Source organism: Salarias fasciatus, chromosome 17, assembly GCF_902148845.1.
Source record: "Salarias fasciatus chromosome 17, fSalaFa1.1, whole genome shotgun sequence".
In the NCBI taxonomy this organism is placed as follows: Eukaryota; Metazoa; Chordata; class Actinopteri; order Blenniiformes; family Blenniidae; genus Salarias; species Salarias fasciatus.
The window spans coordinates 17,152,763-17,176,955 of NC_043761.1; the positions used below are offsets into that span (position 1 = coordinate 17,152,763).

The 24,193-nt window shown below is 47.4% G+C and overlaps 2 protein-coding genes across 2 annotated transcripts; one reads left to right on the forward strand and one right to left on the reverse strand.

Annotated features, from left to right (window-relative positions):
* Positions 1-1,219: 1,219 nt before the first annotated feature.
* Positions 1,220-11,369, reverse strand: pnpla3 (patatin-like phospholipase domain containing 3). The gene is made up of 9 exons (XM_030113919.1): positions 11,034-11,369; positions 10,073-10,305; positions 9,936-10,001; positions 5,907-6,116; positions 4,144-4,204; positions 3,879-4,055; positions 3,658-3,790; positions 3,473-3,580; positions 1,220-2,516 (listed from the first exon to the last, which is right to left on the reverse strand). Exons 1-9 carry the CDS (start codon positions 11,218-11,220, stop codon positions 2,276-2,278), a joined length of 1,416 nt encoding a protein of 471 aa, XP_029969779.1. The 5' UTR covers positions 11,221-11,369; the 3' UTR covers positions 1,220-2,275.
* Positions 11,370-12,704: 1,335 nt separating this feature from the next.
* sult4a1 (sulfotransferase family 4A, member 1) lies at positions 12,705-23,918 on the forward strand. The gene is made up of 7 exons (XM_030113927.1): positions 12,705-12,954; positions 18,984-19,114; positions 20,449-20,529; positions 20,788-20,914; positions 21,017-21,111; positions 22,468-22,606; positions 23,783-23,918. Exons 1-7 carry the CDS (start codon positions 12,786-12,788, stop codon positions 23,893-23,895), a joined length of 855 nt encoding a protein of 284 aa, XP_029969787.1. The 5' UTR covers positions 12,705-12,785; the 3' UTR covers positions 23,896-23,918.
* Positions 23,919-24,193: the final 275 nt, after the last annotated feature.

The following is a 24,193-nucleotide window of genomic DNA, read 5'->3' on the forward strand; positions in this document are numbered from 1 at the left end:
CACAGGGGGGCTTATACACTCTGAGGGGGGCACACCAAGGAAAAACTGAAACGATTAATTGGAAATTGGAATCCTAAAATGTGGATTATCTGGCCTTTTCATTTGTAAAAACACATTTTTCCTCCTCACGTGTTTCTCTGTGTTGTATATTTGTCATCTTATTCATATATTCATGATGCAAAGAAGTTTTATTTTTTCAGTTTTTATTTAATCCGGCAATTAAACAATTTCAACAACTGGGATTAATGAAAGCATGTGATGCAATTCAGATTATTTCACTTTATGGTTGTTTTCATGCACTCAAATCTTCCTCTTCCTTGCATTTTTAGAACTTTAACCAGTATTCTTTAATATAATGATTTATGTTTGAATTGATTCATTTTATTTGAAATGACACTTATTAGTCATTGAAATGTAAAACACTGAAGTGTCATTTTATTTTTTATTTTATATGTTGGCTTTGTTTTACCTTATTCAACAAACACATACCCAGACATTAAATTAATTTGAAATTTTAAAATGTGTATTAAAATAATTTTGTAAAAGTGAACAGAAAATTTCAGAAGACATTTCTGTTTCTCCGTGTCTTTTCGGTCCTCTCCAAAAGACTTTCATGACCAGAGGTGTAGGTACAGCTGGTCTGAAGCCGCTGAACTCCCTGGTATTTCTTCATTCTGTGATGTGAGAGTCCATGTTGTCCGGATCCTGGGAACCTGACCACGATCAGCACACATCTGGGGTGTCTGGGGCCTCCACGCCACCAGGGGGCCCCAAATCCACATGTTTCAATGTGTCCCTCCCTCTGTTCATAACCAGAGAGCAGATTCACAGGAACCCATGAACCCATCAGGAAGTTATTTGTGGTTCAACAAAATAATCAGGCTGTCAGTGTCAACACGATAATCACCATTCAAGTAATGGAATCTATAATGTGTTACATTTTTAAATCACATTTTAATCCAAGTCTTTCCGTGCCTTCTGCTCGCTGTGGCTGGCTCCTCTGGCAGATCATTTTTAATGAATAGGCTTAAAATAAATACACAGGCAGAGACAATTTACATGATTTCAGATTAGAAGTGACAAGAACAAAGTGTTTAGTAGCGACGCGTGATGATATAGACATACAGAGTGAGCACGCCATGAGCACACCAGGCCGTCAAGGTAAAAAAAGAAGAAAAAAAACAAACAAAAAACAAAAAAAAATAAAACTTTGTCATCCTCTTTTGTGCAAATAAACAGTCAAATGCATTCGTTCTGCAAAGTGCACTTTTTCTTTATTCCTGCGACCAGAAACAGTCAATTACAAAGCATTTCATGACTTCGTTATTGTCAAAATGTTTTACAGTTTCTTTTTTCTGAAATGTCCCCAGAAGATAAATGTTTTCCATTTAACTTGCATCAGAAGTCTGACTTTGGTCTTGGAGCTGCTGCAAACAGCATCAGGACTCAGTGCGTCCCTGGTGTGTAGCTTCCCACAGTCAACCACAGCCAGGCTCCGTGCCAGCTGTGTACGGTTTAGCATTAGCATTAGCATTAGCGCTGTTTCTAAGGCCACAGGTGGTGAGCGTGAGCGACCGGTCAGGAAAAACATCAGTGTCTCCTCTCAGAGGTAAACCTGGGTCTGGTTCAACCCGCCCTGAACCGGTTTCATCCAGTTTTCCAGCTGGTCTGGAAGTCATGCTAGCTAACTGGGCTAACGTAGCGGTCTGCGACCCCTACAACCCGGTCGGCCCGACTGATTACTTCAGCCGGGTCACCGTTTCTGCCAGTCTGGCAGCTCTGACTGCATATTTCAGCCATTCAGTCTCACTTCACTCAATATTTAATCACACTGAGGAATAAAACTGATCTAAACTAAACCTGAACTAAAACAGTTTGATCATCAGGCACGCTCACACACACACACTCACACACACACACACACACACACGCACACACACTCACACTCACACACACACACACACACACTCACTCACTCACTCACTCTGTAAGACACAGAAGGTTAAAATGTTCATTAAAAACAGTAAAAGTCTTTGTGAGGGACGTGGCGCACGTTGGTGCGCTGGAACTTCAAAAACAGGTAGCTGAGGTTGTGCTTTAAAACCGATCCGGGACCCTCCAGGTCCAGAGAGACCCTCCAGGTCCAGAGAGACCCTCCACGTCCAGAGAGACCCTCCACGTCCAGAGAGACCCTCCAGCTCTGGTCCATGAGTCCTCAGTGCTGCTCGGAGTGTGAAACAGTCTCGGTGGGGGGTGTCGGGGGTCCCAGGTGGACTCAGAGCGGGTTGTGGCCCTGATCTTGGTCCTGCGAGCCCACGAAGAAGCAGACCTGCTGGGGGGAGGAGGGGAAGGCGAACGGGGGCTGGTGGGCCGAGGACGGGCCGGAGGCGGGGATCTCCCAGTAGTTGCCGTGGAGATCGAGGGAGGACAGGGCGGGGGCCAGGTCTGGCAGTACGGGGGGGTCGCTGGACGGATGCAGCGGCGGCTCGCTCAGACACTTCCTCAGCCGCGGCTCGCTGTGGAGGTAAAACCCTGGATTAGCAGGATGGAGGACGAGGACCATGAAGGACCTTCAGGGCTCTGTTTGGAAACTGAAGCCTGTAAGCTAGGCTAGCTATGCTAGCATTAGCCACAGCAGCTAACATCCAGACCGTGGAACCGCGTCCTCGCACTAGCTTCCTGAGTGTTGAAGGCTCGGTTACTGGCCTGCAAGAAGCTCAGCGAATGGAAGAACTGAGTGACTTTTATTTAGACCCACGTGTAGAGGAAGTCCAGAAAGTCAAGGAAAGTATCTGAGCACTAATCCTGAGCCTTTGCCTTTAGTCTTGGGTCATTGCCTCGAATCTTCAGTTTTTATTATTAGGTCTTTGTCTCCTGTCTTAGATCATTGTCTCAAGTCTTTGGTCAGTGTCTTCAGTCTTCAGCTTTGAGTCTGAGCTCTGTCTTTAGTCTTAGATCACTGTCTCTAGTCTTAGGGCACTGTCTGTAGTCTTAATTTTTTAGTCTTAGGTCATTCTCTGTAGTTTTGGTTTTACCTCTTTGTCTCTCGTCTTCAGTCTTTGGTTTTAGGTCTCTGTGTTTAGATTCCAGTCTTTGCTTTTAGCTCTTTGTCTTCAGTCTTCAGTCTTACGTCTTTAGTCTCGGAGCTGGATCGGACAGAGACTTCAGGGAACGTGGTTGGACTTCGATGTATGACGAGACTACAGATTTGTTTCATTGACTATTTCCAGTAGAAGGATCGTCTCCATCTCCACCATGTTCCTGTCATTCAGACTATTTTCCTTTTACTTCATGTTTCCACTTAGTTCACTAATAAAAAGTATTAACAGCTCAGTAGAAAAGAAGCACCTGCAGAGGTAAGCTGTAATCCAGTCGTCAGTCTGTAGACATGACTGTGTTTCCTGGATGATAAGTCTTGTTTTTATCAAACCGTCCACCATGTAGGACGACGGCTGTAAAGATCCTCTCCCACCTCTGTGAGCGTCCGGCGTCTCCTCTCCAGGCCTGTCGGTAAACGTCTCCCGCCACGCCGAACAGCCAGCGCACGTCGTCGGGCACCTCGGGGAGCCACTCCACGAACCTGCAGCCCGGCGGACACGGTCAGGGAGTAATCCGATTACACCGGGCCGCCGTGGGCGGAGGCGGCGCCGCTCTCACCTCTGAGCCACCGAGTAGGCCGACTGCACCGGCAGCGTGGCCGGCATCAGCATGTAGGAGGCCAGCCTCATGGGCAGCGTGCCCGACACTTTGGCGTACAGACCCGACTTGTCCTGGCAGGCCTGGCAGAACACTGACACACACACACACACACACACACAGAGGAGCGGTCACACACCGTCCCTGATGTGTGGTTGTAACGTTGGCTGAAGGCTGGGTACCTTTCTTGATGTGCGTGGGCAGATCGAGCTGCTCGTCCATCCACCAGTGCTGCTTGTGCAGGAGGCGGAGCCTCCGCAGGACCCACTCCCGGGTGGACTCGGTGGTCTTACAGCAGCAGGTGTCGGGGGCGTCCGGCAGGGCGAGGCCGGCCGAGGGACGCTCCAGCATCAGCAGCTCTGAAACACCGCCACGCACAGTGTGGGGAAACCTGAAGACACGTGAACCGGAGACACGGCGGCGGCGGCGGCGGCGAGGACAACTCACTGTTGTCTTCCAGGAAGCGGAGGGCGTCTTTGTAGCCGCTCTGACACATCTCAGCCAGGACCTGCAGACCAGAACAAGCCGACAGCGTCAGAGATGTGGGGATGAAGAGGAAACAGCTTCTAGTAAAGTCCACTAATAGGAGTCGTTTGGGGCCAGCTGAGGAAGAGACTTTCATCACAACAGCAGGATTTTCACAATATACAGCTTTTCCACATACTTTAGATATTATTCTAACCATTAAAGGTCTGGCAGCCTCTACGTGTGTTATCAGGTATACCTGCTTAAGTTGTCCGTGTCAGATGACAGTTTTTAGCCGTTTGTGTATTTTTAGACTAAAGATGAAAAGCTAAAGACAGAAACTTAAGACCAAAGACTGAAGACCTACAATGAAAGACAATGGTTTAAGACCAAAGACTGAAGACTGGACTCTTTATTTCTTTCTTTGGAATCTGATGGTGCTCTATGTTAAAGTCCGTCCCCGGATCAGGAACCTTGGTTCATCAGAGACAGATGAAGCTCCTGTGGTCAGGTTGACACACACACACACACACACACACACACACACACACACACACACACACACACACACACACACACACACACACACACACACACACACACACACACACACACACACACACACACACACACACACACACACACACACACACACACCTCGGTCTACTTTCGAGGAATGTGTTGTGAACACAGGTTTGTAGAACCTTACATAACGCCATGTAACGCCATGTAACCGGTGTTTCTGGTCAGTGGCGGTGAGGCCTAGTAATCTCACTGGGGACTGAAAAGTCACATTTTTCTCCTCCGGCTCGTGGATTAACGGCTGCTGAAACAACACAGAGATCAGCACAAGGATCCTCTGTCGTTAACGCTGACCTATTTGAGCATTAGCAGAACTTTTTATTACAGCCTTAATCCCCGGAGCATTTCACACACTGCACCTTGATAATTTACTATACAATACTATCATCTCAGGCATATTTCCAACCAGTCTCACCTTGTTCTAGTTTTCAGAACTATAAAGCAGGGATGCACAATGATATCAGCACAACAACAGTATCTGCTGATGAGCACAACAAAATAGAAACAGTCGCATCGAATGACAGTCCAATGGTCGTGTGCCGATTTCTTCCAATTTTTTTTTTTTGTGGTGCAGCCAGTGTGAGCAGGTTAGGCCATCGGGGTGAATAAAAGAGAGACGCCAACACGTGGTGAGCCTGTCCTGTAGGGATGCAACGCTTCTGAACCATTAGGGTCGCCATGTGGCATCGCAGGTTGCTATTAATTTAGCAATGCCACTTTATAGGTGCGTGTGTGTGTGTGTGTGTGAGTGTGTGTGTCCACTAGCTGAGTCCTCCTGCTGTCGTACCTGGTGAGGATATGTCCAGTCACCACTGTGGCTACGCGCACTAATCATGCTTAGCGTGTAGCAGGACTGGTGTGTGAGCCTGGAAACTCTTCAGCATGCAGCACGGCTCAGAGTTTCGTAGCTCCGGCCGACTGGACACACGCCATCTTGGTCACTGGCTGCTCCTGGAGTTCAGACCGGACCAAGATGGCGGCTCGGTCACAAAGTCCATCTCTTCTAACGAGGACAGTTCAGTGAGAAGTGTTGTGCGTTTCACACACACAATGAATGGAATGTGAGAATCTGACGGCTCCTCTGGACACCTGCTGCACTTACTGCCTGGTGGTTCTAAAAACCCGCCAGAGCCCCCCTGAGCCCCCGGACCCCGGGGCCCTACCTTGGGCTCTGGGGGGAACAGGGCCTTGCTGAGCCGGTACATGTTCCCCAGGTTCATCTGGATGCTGGTGTTGGTGAAGCGCAGCTCGTGGAAGCTGGTGGAGTTATCCCGGGGGCAGATGTCGCACTCTCCGGAGAAGGGGGAGATGGTGATGGTGTTCTTCAGCTCCGACTGCGGCAGGTTGTCGCTGATGCCTCCGTCCACGTAGCGCTGTGGGAGAGAGCAGGTGGGGCGGGGTCAGTCAGACAGTCCAGAGTCCGGCTGCCTCCACCACGGCAGAGGCCTGCTGGGTCCGACATGCTGGGATGTGAGAGGAAGGCGGTGGCCCTCGTCTTGCCGGAGGTGCCGGTTGTGAAATCCCGTTCATACGAGCGAAGCGTTGCGAAGCCACAGGAAGTAGGTCAAACGCTGAACAAGGGTAAACTTTGTTCCGGACACACTGATGTGCTTTAACCTATATTTGAGAACGTCTCCGGCTGAAATGTGAGTTCAGAGAGGAGGACTGACAACACGTGGCGAGGTCCGGACCAGAATCCATCAGGGGCTCATTCATCCTGCAGCCTCACGGCCACAGACGCTCCGCTGTGAGCTTATCGCTCATGGTAAATCATTTATATCCATTCTGCAGCTTCACAGAATCGCTCCCATTCAGGCTCCAGCACCAGCAGCGCTCATGCTAGAGGAGCATAGAGAGAAGCAGCTGCGGTGTATTTCCCAGGGGGCCGAGCGACAAACCGTATCCTGTGGAGGCGTCTCCAACTACCGAGCACATGACGAACCTTTTCCAAGAACTGTGAGGCCAACAGGACTGGTACGATCCTCCACACACTGCCGACACAAACTCAGATCCCGGCTAGAACCTCTCACCACCTGAAGAAATGCAGCCGGAAGCAACCGGCTGCGGATTTTATCCCCCAGGAGAGGCGCCGATTTGTCTAAAAGAAAGCTAAGAGCTTATCAGAGTATCATCAGGTACAATCCGACACATTTCTGATCCTGATTTGTATTCGGTTGAAGCACATTCCACTGACGAACACACATTCCTCCTGTCCAACTGTTTTTATGACACCAGAGAAACTCTTTATTTCCAGGGTGAACTGAAAGAATCACAGAATGCCAAAAAGACCCGAGGGCGACCAAAACACCCACCAACAGAGTCACCAAACAACCAAGTGGACCAGTGTCCACACCACAGCTCAACCAACCAGCTGACCTGCCAAACAACCACGCCCTTCATCAACCGACATGCCAGCAAACCAACCGAGCCAGCGCTCCACCAAACACGGAGACATGTGCTCTCTGGGTCTGAGGACCGTGTTATCGATCCGTGACGCAACAGCTCGCTACGCTGCATCCCTGCTGCTCTCACAGCTATAGGCTGGCGACTGAGGGGCGGGCTGACTGAGACGGCGCTCCGCTGATAGCAGCGGCCGTTACACAACGCTCCAGCTCAGGTGGGTTTATTTACAGCAGGCATGCAGTGAGTCACACTCAACCTGGGCCCAGAGCAGCTGCAGCTCCAGGAACACCAAGAACACAATGTACACAATGTACACAATGTAAACCAGCAGCCAGCGCCACGGCAACGCTCCGGCAGCGGCTTACTGAACTCGCAGGGATGAACTTTGACCCCACAGTGGAGACAACAAGCCTCCGTTGAGGCTGGAGTCTCGTTCTGCTTCACTTTGAGTTCATATGATTTTTCCTCCCCTGATTCAGCTGCGATGCTAGCAGCTAGCCAGCTAGCTAACGTTCCCTGCAGCACTGCGGCGTGAGACCTGCTAAAACTGAGCCACACCCAGAACAGATCAAAATAGAACGTTTTCCTTCTTTAAATGACTGTAACACCAGAATTCAGCCATTATCGGGCCGCTTTTGGCCAGCAGGCCTCATGTTTGACTAGGGATGGGTACCTTTCACATCTGAATCGATATGATACCGATACTCGGTACCTGCGAATCGATACCGGTATTTTTCGGTACCTGTTTTCGATACTTTTTTTTTTGGGGGGGGGGGGGGGGGGGGGGGGGGGGGGGGGGGGGGTATGCATTTGGTAATTAAAGTTATTTTGTATATTTAAAAAAATAGTCAAAACTTCAGAATTTTAAACATTTATGCTTCAATAACATCAACTGAAATAACTCCAACATAGAACTTGAGAAAAATGTGTGTGGGGATAAAGTAAATAATTTAAATAAATAACAATAATAAATAACATAATAAGAATAGACTCAAAATAAATAGCTGTAAGAAATGTTTCACATTTGCACCTGCTGCCCATACAGTAACAAACAACTTTCAGAATAAATAACTGTATAAAATGTTTCACACTAGCAGCACCAGGCACCTCTACAGTAAACAAACACTGAAAGGTTTACTGGAGGATCAGAATTGTATGGTTCCAACTCGTGATTGGGCAGTCATAATGCCAATCAAAAGCCACGTGGGACCGCTTTTGCGTGATGACATATCATGTCGAGTCGCCGCCTCGATGCGCGCTCTTGTTTCGAGCCGCGCATGCGCAGAGCATTGTTTAGGAAGTGACATGCAGCGGGAGCGACCATCGCAGAAGCGGCTTGTTCCTCCCGCGAACACCTCCGAACAGGGGCGGGGTGGCCATCGGGAGGTTTCCCGAACGGCCGGTGTGTTCCAGGCCAGTGGGGTCTATTCCGGCCGGCAGCCACGAGCGGTCGCCCCCCCCCCCCCCCCCCCCCCCCCCCCCCCCCCGTTCTCACGGCCCGTGTGCATGTCTGCTCTCCCGGTATATTATATATTCGCTCCCGGTCTGCGAGTCAAAATACTCCGAAGATTTTGGACCCACGTAACCGCGTCACCGTGTCCTCCGCTCTTGCCGATGCATAATGTCAAGGTGCGTTCAGGGTCAAAAAAAAAAAGAAAAAGGTGCGTTCAGGTACCGAAATGTGGTACCGACGGATTTCACGTGAATCGATACTCGGTACTTAAGCGGGAATTCGGTCGGTACCAAAAAATTACCGAAATTCGGTACCCATCCCTATGTTTGACACCCCTGCTTTACACTGTCAACTGCTTATTTAAACTTTAATGATTAAACAAGACTTTGGATGATTTCACGCAACATTTTCACTTTCTCTTTAAGACAACAACATGGAGAAATTCAGTAATGGAAATGTTTTGAAATAAAAAAAGATTTAAAATTGAAAAAAAAATTATAATAATCATGTTTGTTCTCTTAAATTATAATTAACCCTGATAAATACTACAATAAGTACCTACTTAATGATTTTGAATGAAGTTAAAACCAGCTTGAATTATAAATATTCAGTTAGATTTTTTACTTATTTTTTATTTTGTCGATACTTCCACAAACACAGCAAGAAGAAAACTATTCCTAGAACAAAATGTTTATCGGTATTTTGGGACGAATCAAACTGTTTATATCATGGTGGTCAAATTCCTGGCCCGGGGGCCAGAAAGTGGCCAGACAGATGTCAAAAATAGCATTCAAATGGTTTGATTCTGCAGTCAGTTGTTCTCCCTCCAGTTTAAATAATCACTGATTCCATAAAAGACCCAAAACAGAAGTTATTTAAAAACACATGTTCACTTTCTTCAGTTAAACGGACTGATTAAAAGAACACTAATATAAATGCTGCAACTTCAATCTGACCTTTAAGAATATGTTTGCCTGCTGTAGTTTGGTATTATTGAACAATATTTGCATCATTATAAGAAATAAATGTGGATTTTCCACCTCAGAGACGGGAGAGTCCTCCAGCCCGGCCGGTGTGTGAGGCCTGAGTTGGTAATAATACGGTGAAATGTCCCACAGAGTGCTGGTTTGCAGCGTTTTGCAGGATTCGGAGTGTTTTCACCACATTGCTTCCATGCAGTAATCTGCTAATCTCATTAAAGCACTGTATGGTCCCTGCTGGGTCATGCTGCGCGAGCTGCCACTGTTTATTTCATGGCAACGCGTGATAGCGAGTGAGGTCACTGCTAAAGTCCATCAGATGGAATGAACGTGCTGATAGGCGACGACGGACTCACCACTCCCCTGAAGGAGGGGGGGATCAGGCCGCAGTAGATGGGGATGAAGCAGCTGCAGATCAGCGCCTGGGGACACACAGCGGCGTTAAACCGGGTCCTCCGGGGCCTCCCCGGCCTCCCGCGGCTCCCCGGCTCACCTGGATGAGCTCCTCCCTGGAGCTGAAGTCGGACACCAGCACGTTCTCCCCGTCCGCCACGCGGGTCAGCGACACGCTGAGCCGGCCGGCGGCGCGCACGTGAGCGTCGGCCGGCAGGTCGCGGCTCAGGCCGGAGCGCAGCACCTTCACCAGGTTGAAGGTGGGGTGCAGGGGGCCCAGGTTCCTCTTCCGGGCCTCCTTCGCCACCTCGATCACGTCCTCGCAGCATTTGGCTGCAGGGGGAAGCACAGAGGTCAAAGGTCGGGTCAGCGTACTACCGCAGGGACGGGAGCCAGGAGGCCCGGACTCTCAGTGAAAACGAAAGGATGCCTCCCACACGTGCACGGACATGTCCGTCTCACGGCCCGGCAGTCTGCACTCCGGCCAATCAGAGGCGGCGGACATATCGGCGCCCTCTTACGTACGCGACCTCTCCGAACCTCGTGTTTACCTCCAGACCTGACAGATAGAGGACTCTAATCTGCTGCAGACACCCAGTCGCCCCACTGCTGCCACACTTTATCCTCACAAACAATCTATACAAGCACATACACTAACTTCTATAGCAAGAATGTTCCTTTTTTGAACACTTACAGGGTACTTACATATTTATTATTAAATAGTTCTGACATATAAACAATTGTTATAACTTTAATTTAAAGTTTTAAATACAATAAAGTTACTTATTTAAAGTGTTATTGATCATTGGTATAATTTTTAGCCTTTTATAATGATTTTTCTTGCGTAAATTGCCGATATATACATGAAAATCATCTTAAAATGTTCATTTCCAGTAACTTGTGAACAACTTATATACATTACCTTAAATATTTTTACAGTACATGTAATAAACAGAAGCTAAAAACACTTTTAACTTATTAAAGTGTTAAAACAGAGTTAAATAAGCACTAAAAGCTGTTTTCAGTCCGTTAAAGCTGCTGTCTGGAGCGGGCTCCCTCACCTATGGACGCCTGGCTGGCCAGCACGGTGGCGGTCAGCGCCCCGGCCGAGGCCCCGTACAGCCGGGTGGCCCCCTTGATGAGGTACGGCGCCTTCTCCAGCAGGCAGCTGGCCACGCCGATGTGGTAAATCCCCAGGAACCCGCAGCCGGCGAAGGACAGGTTCCAGCCGTCGTTCAGGTCAAACATGGCGGGGCATGCCCCGGCTGGGGAAGCCGAGCGAGCGGACGGTGGAAGCGGCGGGGAGACGGAGCGGGGCCGGCCGGGCGGTGGACGCGGGGGGACGGGGCGGGATGAGGACGCGGCTCCGCGGGCGGACGAATACCAGCAGCTAGTCAACAACTGGCAATATAGCCGACAGGGTGCGTTCAGGGACGGTCAGAACTTTGACAGGACAAAAAGTTTCCCCCCAGTTTCACGCACTTGTAATGTGATCTGTGCCAAGTAAACAGGTGCAACTTCAAAAATCAATGCAGCGACTTGACGCTGTCATCCACACTTCTTTTGATATGAAAAAAAAATGGAATGACTGGTTAGTTTTATTTATACTATTCATAATTTACGAGTTACGTAAATGCAACATTACATAAAGTTGAACATGATTGGATAGCTGAATGTTTATTATTCTCAAGAGCCAATCAGGTGTGAGTGGAGGTGGGACAAGCTCGGTGACGTCACAGCAGTGGAAATAATGTAAACAGACATAAACCCCGCCCCCAGCGTGGCTCCTGCCCTGGATTTTTATTTTTCAGCTTTTTTTGTGTGGATATTTCTCGGTCTTGGCCTCTTACAGCGTGTTGCTCAACACAGTGCTGTGGAGCTGTGATTACATTTAAAAACAAAAATACTGATTGCACATGTCCTGAAAGTGAAAACTTGACAAGTCGTCCTGTTCTTTCTGCACTTCTGGAAGTCATCAGGGGACACAGCAGTGGTTTATGCTGCTGGCACACAGCTCATTTTATTACAAATGTATTCTTTAATTTGTGTGGAACGTACAAAATCAGAGAATAGTGCTTAAACTATACAATATTTTAAATAATTCAAAATCTTTTTATATTTAAAATAATCTACAAACAAAATAAATATTACAGTAATAACTTTTTTTGGGGGGGGGGATACAAACTCTTTTTTTTCAGTAAATCATGATTGGCCAGTACAATAAATCTAGATTAAAAATATGAAAGAGAAGCTGAGAAGACGGTTTTGTGCCCTGGTAGAAAGTCTCTCCCTGAAGCGTTGAAACATGCGGTCTGAAGGTGAGAGAGGAGTGTCTTTGTGTTAAAAGGGGCTAAAAATCAGGATGTTTTCACTGTGGCTTCTGGAAAACCGTCCAAACAAACTGTGGCTTCATACTTCATGCTGGGATTTCCGTGTTTGTGTTTTGCTCATTCACAGTTCATCAATCAGTGTTAATCACATTCCCAGCCCAACGCGCCGGAGAAAGTTAAACAGTTTCCAAACATAAGAATCTCCATGAAAACTGCAGGGAGCCACTTTCAGCATGAGGCCTGGATATAAATATTAGCGGGTGCGCGCACTGACGAGTGGTCCTGATGCTGGGGGCTCGTGCCCGCGCATTACATCACCTCTCCCCCGCACGATTGGCTGTCGGAGAGCAGCTCGCAGCATCCCGAGCCGAGCAGCAGCAGCAGCGACCGCCGCCGTCCCCTGAGCTTCCGCCGCGGGGGGGTCAGGCTGTTCTCCTGGGTGTGCGCCTTCTCCTGTCCGTGCGCTGGCGGCTGGCTGCCAGGATGGCCGAGAGCGAGGCAGACACGCCGAGCACGCCGATCGAGTTCGAGAGCAAATACTTCGAGTTTGATGGAGTGCGGCTGCCGCCCTTCTGCAGGGGGAAGATGGAGGAGATCGCCAACTTCTCCCTCAGGAGCAGCGACATCTGGATCGTCACCTACCCGAAGTCCGGTAAGCGGCGCCGCGCCACGACGCACGCACGGCGCGTGCCGCTCGCGCCCCCGCTGCAGCGCCTCTGCGGCCCGCGCCTCCAAATGCACAACTTTTAGCACACAAATAAGCGCGTGCGCCCCCTCCCTCCCACCCTGCATCAGGCAGGTTGTTTACGGCCGCTATCGAGCCTCACGAGCCGCAGCTCGGGTTTCGCAATCAGACTGATGAATGAATCAGACGCAACCGCATCGATCGGTCACGTGTCTGATCCGGCAGCGTCTCGCGGCTGCAGAAGTTTTTTTTTAAGGTGTTTGCATGCAGGATGCAGGGCCGCTGCTGCAGCCGCCGCGGCCTGGGTGGGTCTGGTCATGTGACGGAGCTCCAGGGGCTCCAGGAGATCCAGGAGATCCAGGAGATCCAGGAGATCCAGGAGATCCAGGAGCTCCTGGAGCTCCCTGCCAGCTTCTGCGAGGAATCAGGAAACACTGCGGGAAACAAGTAAAGTCCACCTGTGAAAACCTGATAAGATAAGAGCTCAGAATCAATCCGACAGCACCAACAGCAGCAGGGGGGCTGCAGTGCCCCGCATCAGGAAACATTTCTGTCCAGGTCTTTATGTCGCTCTCATCTGGTGTCTCACCTTTTAAGGTGACTTTAAAATATTTCAGTACAGTGATCATGTAATAATAATAATAATAATAATAATAATAATAATAATAATAATAATAATGATACATTTTATTTATAATGCACTTTCCATTTCAACAAGAGATCTCAAAGTGCCACATACAGATAAATCAAAAATAAAAACAAGACACAATTAGCATAATAAAACACAATAGTATTAACAGGTTAAAAAAAATCATAAATTTAAGTGCTCAATTAAAGATTGCAGGTTTTCTTAAGAAGAAAAGCCTTTAAGTCTTTCTTAAACAACTCTAACTCAATATTATGAAACAACAACAAAAAAAACAAAATAACTCAAACAGGCAGCGATGACATGTCAGTAACTGCAGCTTAAACAATTCCATCAGTTTTATTATAAAAAAAGCCAAAGTTAGCACCATATGCGTCTTTAAGCTGCGTTATCTTTGCATTTATTTATTTAAAAGTGGAATAAAATGAGCAGTCGCCTGGTGCCGTTCAAAATATCTCACAGATAATTCATCATTCAGGACCAAGATGTTTTATTTGGAAACTTAAATCGACCAATCAGAGCAGTGGCTGAGTGGAGCTTCATGGAGGTCAAGTTCAAAAAGACACAACACAACTGAACAAACACTCCCCCCCACACACACACACACACACACACACACACACACACACACACACAGATAATATAGTTTACCTTTTTGCTTGTTGCCGTCAGTCTCACTGTATCAGCGACAAGAACTGTTTTGAAAACTGTGTTTTGTGTGACGATACTGATGCTGTCTGCTCTGCTGAGGCTGAGGCTGTAGGCACAGTGTGTTTGTGAGGCTGTAGGGACACTGACTGAGGCTGTAGGTGCAGTGATTGTGACTGAGCTTGTAGGTGTCGTGTTTATGTGAGGTTACAGGTGGAGTGTTTATCTGAGGCTGCAGGGACAGTGTTTGTGTGTAAGATTGTAGGAACAGTGTTGTTTGTGCGGCTGTAGGAACAGTATCTGAACAGGCTGAGCTGGGAGGAGAGACTGATGATTGTCTTCTGGGTCTTCCTGGATGAAACGTCCTCCCAGTAGAGCGGATTGATTGATCAGTGGACAGTAAAGCAACAGCGGTCAGGAGAAGAACTGTACAGAAACACATTACCTCATTTGATTTACTGTTCCAGAACCAGGTGAACAAAAACCCTCTAAGATCCCTTTAAAAACACAACAAAGGCAAATTCCTTCTGATTCTCTAAATCTGCAGCTACAGCTAAACTCAAGTGCAGATTTGCTCCGTTGTTTGGGAATGAAAGCTGTGATCCCAGGAGATTCCGGCGGGGTTTGGCGGCTGTGGCGGCAGCTGTGATTGGATGTTATCCTAAGCAGGTTGAAGTTAGATTGTTACGAATCAGAGCAGGTCACAAAGTGGAGGGAGGATTTGAGGGACGTCAGGCCTGAGTGGGAGCAGCTAAAAATAATCAGATGGCTGCCGTGAGAGTGTGTGTGTGAGTGTTCCTCCAGCACACACACTCTGTTACATGATGCACTGAGTGAAAGTAGCTGAGCCAAACTCCCCAGCGAGCCGCTTCCTCTTCTCTTTCTGATATTTTGCAATGCAAGCAGCGGATTTCTGCTGCACTGGAGGGATTCAGACCAGTTTGGAACTAGGAAGGTCAGACCACCGATTCCCGGGCCGGAGGACGAACTCCAGCAGATTATCACACAGCAGTAGTATTAAGACTATTCTAAAGTCCTACGGACCCCATCGGGTCCTTTAGAGGACCGGTTTTGGCCCCAGAGCCGTCTGTTTGACACAAACTATAAATGATGGTTAAATCAACTCCAGAGTGAGTCTTTCAGGTTCTTTCAGTGAGTCTTGTTATTTCAGATGATTTAGCTTTTCCGAAGCCGTTTTTAGCCTGTCTGTAGCGAGTTCAGTTTCCTTTCAGCTGTCCATTTCAGTGGTCTTAGCTATTTTTAGCCAGTTATTGCAGATGTTTTAGCCCTTTTTCAGAGGTTAAGGGCAGCTTTAGCTCATACACTTATTTTAGCTATTCGAACCAATTTGAATCCATTTTATCTGGCCTTCTTACCCGTTTAACCAGTTTATAGTATTGTTTTGCTGTTATCTCAGATGTGTTTCACTCTTTTAAAGCAGTTTCTAGTCTTAGCTCATTTAAGTAATTTTAGCTATTTGAACTAATTTAGATCCATTTTTAGCTGGCCATTTTTGCTGGTTTAACTATTTTAAAACCATTTTTAAGCATTTATTTCAGATGTTTTAGCCATTTTAAAGCTGTATTTAGTCTATTTAGCAATTTTCTGCCAGTTATTTCTGCTGTTTTAGCTCATTTAAAGTCATTTGAGCTGTTGTAACTCACTTAAATCCATTTCTAGCTGGGCATTTTTGCTATTTCAGCCGGCTATTTCAGACATTTTACCTATTTTCAAGCAGTTTCTTCTTTTTTTCGGGCCCCAGCCTTCCTCTCACGGAGCAGAAACCGTCCTGAACGGCGTGCCATCAGGGCCGTGCCAGCCCCGTGGACGTTACATAATCCATACATGCCATCTGAAACGTGGACGGTTTTTATTCTCAGGATAAGAGTTTATGACTCTGAAGCTCGCCGGAGAGGACAGGAGAATCCTGCTGCTCGCTCGCCGCCTTGCCCGCCGTCCGCTCGGCTCTCTTTCTCCACGGTTCAGTAGCGAGACTGATTATCTCTGTGGACGGAGAATAATGTGTCAGTGTGCCGTTCCAACCTCCACACACACACACACACACACACACACACACGCACACACACACACACACACACTCTCATTGTGTTTGTCCCGTGCTGCAGAGCGGCAGCAGCACGTGCACGGCCGCATGCCGCTGCAGAGCTCCACCGCCATTGGCTGTCTCAATTGTTTTACCAGGAAGTCCTGAGGGGTGTGTGTGTGTGTGTGTGTGTGTGTGTGTGTGTGTGAGGGGGTAGACCTCAGGTTGTTTTGACAGCACACTCAGTCATGACTCCCCGGAGGCGCCGTCGCCCCACAATGCATTGCAGTCTTGCCGTGAATCACCAGTGCCACTCTAGCGTCATGCGTCGCCCGGTGGAGGCGTTTGGTGGCACTTTTCCACAAACCCTGATAAAAGGAAAGCTGAAATAAACCAACGCATGTTGAAAAACTCCTATTTGCTGATTGAGACAGATGCTAACCAGCTAACGTTTTCTAGTTTCATTTTTCATATCATTATTGTAATATTGTAAAATATTAATGTTGTAAAAATATTAATATTTAGTATCACATGTCATTAACAAGTGATGCTAAAAGCTAAATATTAAGAGAGAACCTCATTAAGCCTGAATTAACAACTGGCAGCTAATGATGTGTTTTCAATAGAATTAGCATTAGCATTAGCATTAATCCGTATCCACAGCAGCTTAAGCAGCATTTCTGGAATATTTCAGCAGTTTCTGCCTCTTCTTGCTGATCTTCCATCTTGCATCTTCCTGGTAGCAGGTTTGCTCAGTCAATAAGCTACTTTTTCAAGACGTTGGTTTTGAAACACATATTCCAGCAGATTGACCTGGAAATGAGCAAGTGATTCAGAGTTCTGCAGCAGAACGTTCACTTTGTCAGTTTTAGAGGAGTTTATTCTTTCACCTGGTTCTCAGTTGAAGTCATGTATTTTAAAGATATTGGGATTTGCTCATTTTAACTATTTTAGTGGGTTATTTCAGCTGTTTCATGTAATCTGCAGCGATTTCACTTCATCACTAGAGCTATTTTGAGGCTTGTTGTGAATTTAAAAGTTGTTTTTAGTTATTTTAATAGTTTTTAGCTGCTTTAAAGCTGTTTTTTGCTCTTAATTTCATCTACCTCAGCTATTTCAAAGATATTAGCTGTTGATTTTTGCCATGTCAAAGGTTTCTGTGTCGTATTTATATGATGCATTAATAGCAATGCATTTCCTTTTTGGGTATTTTGTTTGTTGATCACAGTTTCAGTGGCTGATCGGTCAGCACGGGATTTCATAGTGGATTTTTGCAGTGCAGAACTTTCTGTTATGGTTGTTAATTCTCGGTAACAGTTTTATTTCGTCACCGTCAAACCATTACGCTATCGATTGGGACACTTCCATCATGTTGCTGCAACAAGAGAGGAGCAGCTTGAACTGTCAGTATTTGGACATTTGAAGATCATTTCAGTGTTTTTAGATGAGACTGAATTACAGGGTGTGTAAACCTTTGCTCCCAAATGACAGAAACTAACTGTTCAGTGTAAAATCAGCCTGTTTTTTTAAACTTCCTCCTGATTTGACATCGAGTCAGAAAACCTCAGCAGCCACAGCTTCAGTTTCTGACCTTCCCTTGAATGTCGATCAGAGGAGACATTTTTATCATTATGAGTTGAAAGATTTCCCAGAAAACGACTTTGGTAAAGCTGAGGAGAATCTTCTAGACGTGATTTCACAGCCAGATCCTCGTCTCCCTCGGAGACGCCGCTCTGTGTCCTGTGCGTCGCTCTTCCAGCCGGTTTGCCCTCTGCCTTCATTTCGTACCGTCGTTTCTCTAAAACTCTCTTTCCAGGAGCTGCGCTGGATCGAGAGTCACGTTTCAGCAAGATGCACAAAAAAACAGGATCAAATCGTTGAGGTTTTATTTAGAAAGCTAAGACTTTATGTAACCATGGTTTCTGCCATGTGTTTTCTCACCAAAGTGTTTTCTCCAAACACAAATTCACTGAATGTGTTTATAGCAGAGAAAATTTTTGCAAAAAAAAACCTTTTCTTCACATTTCTTGCTCTGCGCAATAAAAACACTTTTTTCCCCAGTTTTTGCTCTTTCTGTCTCTTCAAATTTTGTTTTTTTTTTGTTTTGTTTTCCTTATAATTTTTCCACTATTGTTTCAGCCATTTAATAGTTTTTCTCATCTTTTTCTAATCACAGGATATTTAAACTGTAATGCTGAATTCTGTACGCACTTTTATTTTATTACATTAAAGCAAATTATGTTTCAATGAGGAACAAAACCAGAAGAACATCAATTCAAGCCACAAATGGCTGTTAATAACCCCAGATCATCTTATTATTATCATCAATATTATTTTGGCTTCTTATTTTAGGATTACAAACATTTAAACCAAGACAAAGTTAAAAAAAAAACAAATTGAACAAAATTATTCACAAAAATGATCTGGTATCAATATTATAGTAATCACTTGACCTTTGGTTCATTAAGCCCCGCCCCCTTAGTTACAGTTACAGCTGTCAGTGAGAAACCGAGCCGCGCTTAGCCACCTAGCTTACTTGTTGAGCTAGCGGCGCGGATGCCAGTGGTAAGCTAGGTGGCTAGCTTCAGGAAGCTGATGGCTGCCAGCGCTGTGTGGTCGATGTCCCCTGACAGGCCGGTCTGGTTCCTCCACCCTCAGGCACCAGTCTACTTCAGGAGGTGGTGTATCTCGTGAGTCAGGGCGCCGACCCCGATGAGATCGGCCTGATGAACATCGACGAGCAGCTGCCGGTGCTGGAGTACCCCCAGCCTGGGCTGGACATCATACAGGTACGGTGACGGAGAACCGGACTGAACCGACTCAAACCGGATCGAACCGGATCGAACTGACTTGAACCAGACTGACCCAACTCGAACTGGGGAGACCCGACTTGAACCGGGTCGAATCCCCTCTTGTTCCAGTAGGAACATCTCTTATTCTGGTTCCGTTCATACGTACAGAAGAAGTCCCATCAAAAAATGACAAAAAGGTCCCCTTATTACCGAGGACGGCTTCAGTCACAAACTCTGCATTAAAAATTCCTCTTCAGAGGAGAATCTTCAATCCTTGAAATCCAACCACGTGTCACTACCTGATGGAAACCTACATCGATGGTCTTGCTGGGGCAGTCAAAGACCAGCTGGATCTCCTAGACCCTCCAGACCAGCTGGAGGACCTGATCACTATTGGCACCAGGATCAAGAGGAGGCTACTCCAGAACCAGTGAGGACAGCTCCACCCGGGGATCGCCTGACGCTTCTCCATGTTGCCTCGACCTTCTGGACTCTTGACACTCCTCCGCAGCTCCTGAATTCTGGACTTACCTTCAAAACCCAGATGAGTCGAAGACCCACAACCCCCACAGGAAGTGGTCTACCAGTGGCATCGAGTCCTGGAGCAGTTCCTGTGAGGTTGGCCGTTAACATACCCCACTTGCTGACCCCACACCCTCTGAACAGTTTACACTTTGTCAGAAGTCGCTGTGTCTTGTGTGCCCTGGGTCCACTGAGACCTGAGGACGGACTTCAGTAAGACTTGGAGGATTCCGCCAGAGACCGTCCCACACAATGGCATGCTGGGACTTCCCCTAACTGTGGCCGGCTATTCTGACTCTGTCAACCCGAGAACCAAGGATTCACAGATTGTATCGAGGCATCTCTGTCTACAGGCAGCATCTGGTCCTCATCTTGGTCCTTGAGAAGAAGGGTAAGACACTCTGTCTCTGCATGGACTACCAGGGACTGAAAAACATCATGGTGAAAATCAAGTGCCCCCGTCCACACTCACCTTCGGTTTTGAGGTGTTGCAGAGGCCAGGAGCTTTACTAAGCTGGATGAGGACACACAGAGATGCTGACTGGATCGGTGTCATGAAGAACCAGTTTAAAGGCGCTTGAAGGTTTTCGCTGTACTGCTCTCTGCTGTTCTATTACAAAAACAAAGATCCGACGTGAACTGGAGGCTGTGTGTGCAAACAGGGACGTTTCTACACATCTGGCAAACATTTGCAGTGTTGTTCAAATATGAATGGAAAGACAAAATGATGCTTTTTCCAGTCAGCAGACCGTTGATGACCTTCAGCTCGCAGAAAAGAGCTGATTCGTCTTTGTTTGATGTTCTGACAGGAGCTGACTTCTCCTCGCCTGATCAAAAGTCACCTTCCGTACCGCTTCCTGCCTGCAGCCATGCACAACGGAGAGGGGAAGGTCAGTACCGGCGGGACGGAGACGGCCGCCGGAGCCCTGAGTTCGTCCCGTCAGACGCTGGTTCAGGTGTTACATAAGAAACGCCGGTAGCAGCTGACAGGTGGGACGGACAGGGACATGAGCTGGAAGGAGAGGAAAGGACATGTGACAGGAAGTGGTTCAGATCGTAGATCAGTTATTACTGTTAACCCAGCAGACAGGCTTCAGCTGACAGCAGTGGGGGGCGGAGCTGACGGAGCTGACGTGGTTCTGCTGCAGGTCATCTACATGGCTCGGAACCCAAAGGACCTGGTGGTGTCCTACTACCAGTTCCACCGCTCGCTCAGGACCATGAGCTACCGGGGAACCTTCCAGGAGTTCTGCCGGCGCTTCATGAACGACAAGCGTGAGTGTGAAGTGTTCTGCTCCTCCCAGTGCTCCTCCACCTCCCAGTCGTTCTCCTGCTGGGTCCTCCTTCCTCAAACATTGTTGTCCTCTCGGTCCTCAGTGGGCTACGGATCCTGGTTTGACCACGTTCAGGAGTTCTGGGAGCATCGCATGGACTCCAATGTGCTGTTCCTGAAATACGAAGACATGTACAAGGTACCCTCGATCCCCAGCACGGACTCCGAACTCATTAAAGACCAGTTCTAACAGCAAAAAGAGCTCGACAAGGCTGAAAGCAAACATTCTTAAGAACTGCTAAAATCACAGAAAAGGTCAAAGCAACATGTGACAAACAAACATAAAAAACACTTCTACCATTCCAAACTGTAGTTACAAAATGCTACATTCAATAAGTTTGACTATAATCAGACTATAAATAAGGTTTATGAGATGTTTATCGTCATTTGAAAGGTCAAACGAATGCATTTTATTTGGTGTAAATCAGTCAAACTGTTACCAAACTCAGACATGAACCAGACCATTCAGTCAGAGCTGTTGAATAACCAGGAGACGCAGAATCACATCCCAGGATGTAGACACAGAGAGGGAAAGCTTTGTAGCTACAGAGATCTAAGAAACAAGATGCTTCCTACGGATTAATGAAGAGCAGGGATGGATACGAAGAGTGGGACGCAGACACTGAAGTCAAAGTGTCATGTCTGAGTGACTTTGGCTGTTATTAGCATCGTTGCACAGTTGAGGAATTCTGAGGAAGTTCCAGAGAAATGCTCATTTATTGGTTCTGAACAGATTTTAAAGTCGATAAAGAAAGAACTGTAGCCTTGTAGTCTTTAAGTAACTCTGCTTCGTCTCTGATGTGCTGAAGAGCTTTTTACTTCATTTAGTTCCTGCTCAGAAAACGTTTTCCTAGAACTGTGGTCAGCTGCAGGGGTGTGAGCCTGAGGCTGCTGGTTTTCTCCTGTAGTGAGTCTGTCAGACATCAATCTGCACATTTCAACAAACAAACTTTATTTTGGAGGAATTCAAATGTAAACCAGACTGTAAATGGATCTTAGATGACTTTAACATCCTTTACGCTAAATATTTATCTCTGGAAGCAAAAAGTGGTCCAATAAGAGCTGGACAGAGATCAGTGAGACCTTTACAACAGATCAATGAACGATTCCCATCAGTAAACGTACATCTTGCTCACTTGACGATCCTCCACCTCTGGCTTGTTTTTGACCCAAACATCAACGTACATTTGATCGTAACGACGGAGCTACTTCAGAATCCGCTTATCCGGAGCGGAAGCAGCTTTGAAGCTGCTGATTTGAGGAGGCTGGTTTTCAATACGTAACCTGTTTCAGGGTCAGTTATTGACCCAGAACAGCGTTTTCCTCTGAGAACCGAGCGGAGCGGTGAACTTTAGCTCACAGGAACACGTCTGCAGAGCTGATAACCTACATGTGTTTCACACACCAGCACTGTACATGCTGTCCTCCCCGTACGTCAACCCCCGGGACGTCAGAGTGTGTGTGTGTGTGTGTGTGTGTGTGTGTCTCGCTGCAGGACCCGGGGCCGCTGGTGGAGCAGCTGGCTCGCTTTCTGGGCGTCTCCTGTGACAAGGCCCAGCTGGAGGTTCTGGTGGAGAGCTGCAACCAGCTGATCGAGCAGTGTGGAAACTCCGAGGCGCTGTCCGTCTGCCGGGGTGAGGAGGAGGAGGAGGAGGAGGAGGAGCAGGCTAACTGGAACACTTCATGAGTCCCGGAGGGGGGATTCTGCGGCTGATGCGGCTCCGCAGAGCCTAATGTGTGTTAGAAACAGCTCTTCTGTCGGCTTCCGCCGCTCCCTGATTTCACAGCTGGTGTCCCATGATGAGGATCGATTTCACACTGATTCGTTGTTTTTAAAGAGAAAACACACACAGACTCTCTTCATCTCTTTTTTGGTGAAAAGTTTCAGTGTGCTGGTCTTTACAAAATACGGTTCTCTAATCTGCTGGTTTCCAAAGTGTGGAACCTGACCCTTTCAGGGCCGCCACGAAGTTATAAAGGGTCAAAGGAATACATGATCCGAACTATATGTATATATATTTTGGGTTATTTCTAAGAAATTAGTAAGCGTCAGTAGTATTATATTTTTTTTTAAGTCATAAAAAATTCTGCAAGTCGATTAAAATAAGCTCATTCATCATCACAGGCTGTTGCTTTTATTGTGAAAGTCCAAAAAAAGATGAGACAGGCGAAGGAGTGGGTTAGCTCGGGATGAGCTCATGTAAAAGTTGCAGTTGAACAGCTGACGGTCAGCGGCTCCACAGCAGATAGTTAGAAACGCTTCCTCTGGTAATCAGTTTGGTTTTTATTGATTTCCTCTTTTATTGATGAAATGTCGCTGAGCCGCTGTCTCTCTCATGCGTTAGCTTCAGCGTTAGCTAACGCTGGCAAGTCGCTGCTTGTCTCAGTCTTTTGGGCTCTGGAGGTCAGAGAGGTGGAGTTCACAGCTGATCTGTCACTGCTGTGGCTCCCTGAGCATGACCTTTGACCTTTGAATAAACAGGATTGTCATAATCAGCTTTTTTTCCCACAGACTCATTTTATTTTAAGTTGACCCTTTGTTGATGTTCTTCATGCATGTTGCCACGTTTGATTTGTTTCCCCTCTGATTTCTATCTCCTGTTGTTTTCCTTGGTTTTCCATCTGTCTGTTGTTGTTTTTTTCTTGTAGTGCATGCTGGGAGAGTCTGCTGTGCTTTAGGTTGAGCTCAGCTGACATGAGTCTGTCTGGTTCGGACGTCAGCCGGTGAGTCCTGAATGAGAGGAGGAGGAGGAGGAGGAGGAAGAGCGGCAGGTGGACCCGGCCTCTGACCTTTGACCTTTCCCCTGCAGGACGCGTGGGTCTGTGGAAGGACGTCTTCACGGTGTCCATGAACGACAAGTTCGACTCGGTCTACAGGCAGAAGATGGGGAAGTCCGACCTGACCTTTGACTTCGGCCTGTGAGCGCCGCTCGCTTCGCGCCCCTGCATCCCGCCGTCCGCCTCTCAGCTCACTTCCTGCCGAAGCCTCCTCTGCTTTCACCCACCGGTACCGCCCGGCGGCCGGACCGGGCCTCCGGTTCCGGTCCATCGCGGCTGCCGGCCCGTTCTGGGGACGGATCCCCGGTCAGAACGTGGCTATGTGCAGATATTTGTCACGAAACCACAAATCACAGCGCTTCGGTTGTTTCACTTGTTTCTCACGTTCTTGGTCAGATACTTGTGGGAAGCTCCCGTCTGGTTAATGAGTCAGGGACAAACCC

Excerpts from the sequence above, each read along its gene's own strand:
- sult4a1 (XM_030113927.1), top strand. The coding sequence starts at position 12,786 with ATGGCCGAGAGCGAGGCAGACACGCCGAGCACGCCGATCGAGTTCGAG. Across the intron at positions 20,530-20,787 it reads TGCACAACGGAGAGGGGAAG|GTCATCTACATGGCTCGGAA; the intron begins GTCAGTACCGGC and ends GTTCTGCTGCAG. Across the intron at positions 22,607-23,782 it reads GGCGCTGTCCGTCTGCCGGG|GACGCGTGGGTCTGTGGAAG; the intron begins GTGAGGAGGAGG and ends TTTCCCCTGCAG.
- pnpla3 (XM_030113919.1), bottom strand. The coding sequence starts at position 11,220 with ATGTTTGACCTGAACGACGGCTGGAACCTGTCCTTCGCCGGCTGCGGG. Across the intron at positions 4,056-4,143 it reads CCGCTTCCTGGAAGACAACA|AGCTGCTGATGCTGGAGCGT; the intron begins GTGAGTTGTCCT and ends GCGGTGTTTCAG. Across the intron at positions 2,517-3,472 it reads GACGCCGGACGCTCACAGAG|CGAGCCGCGGCTGAGGAAGT; the intron begins GTGGGAGAGGAT and ends TTACCTCCACAG.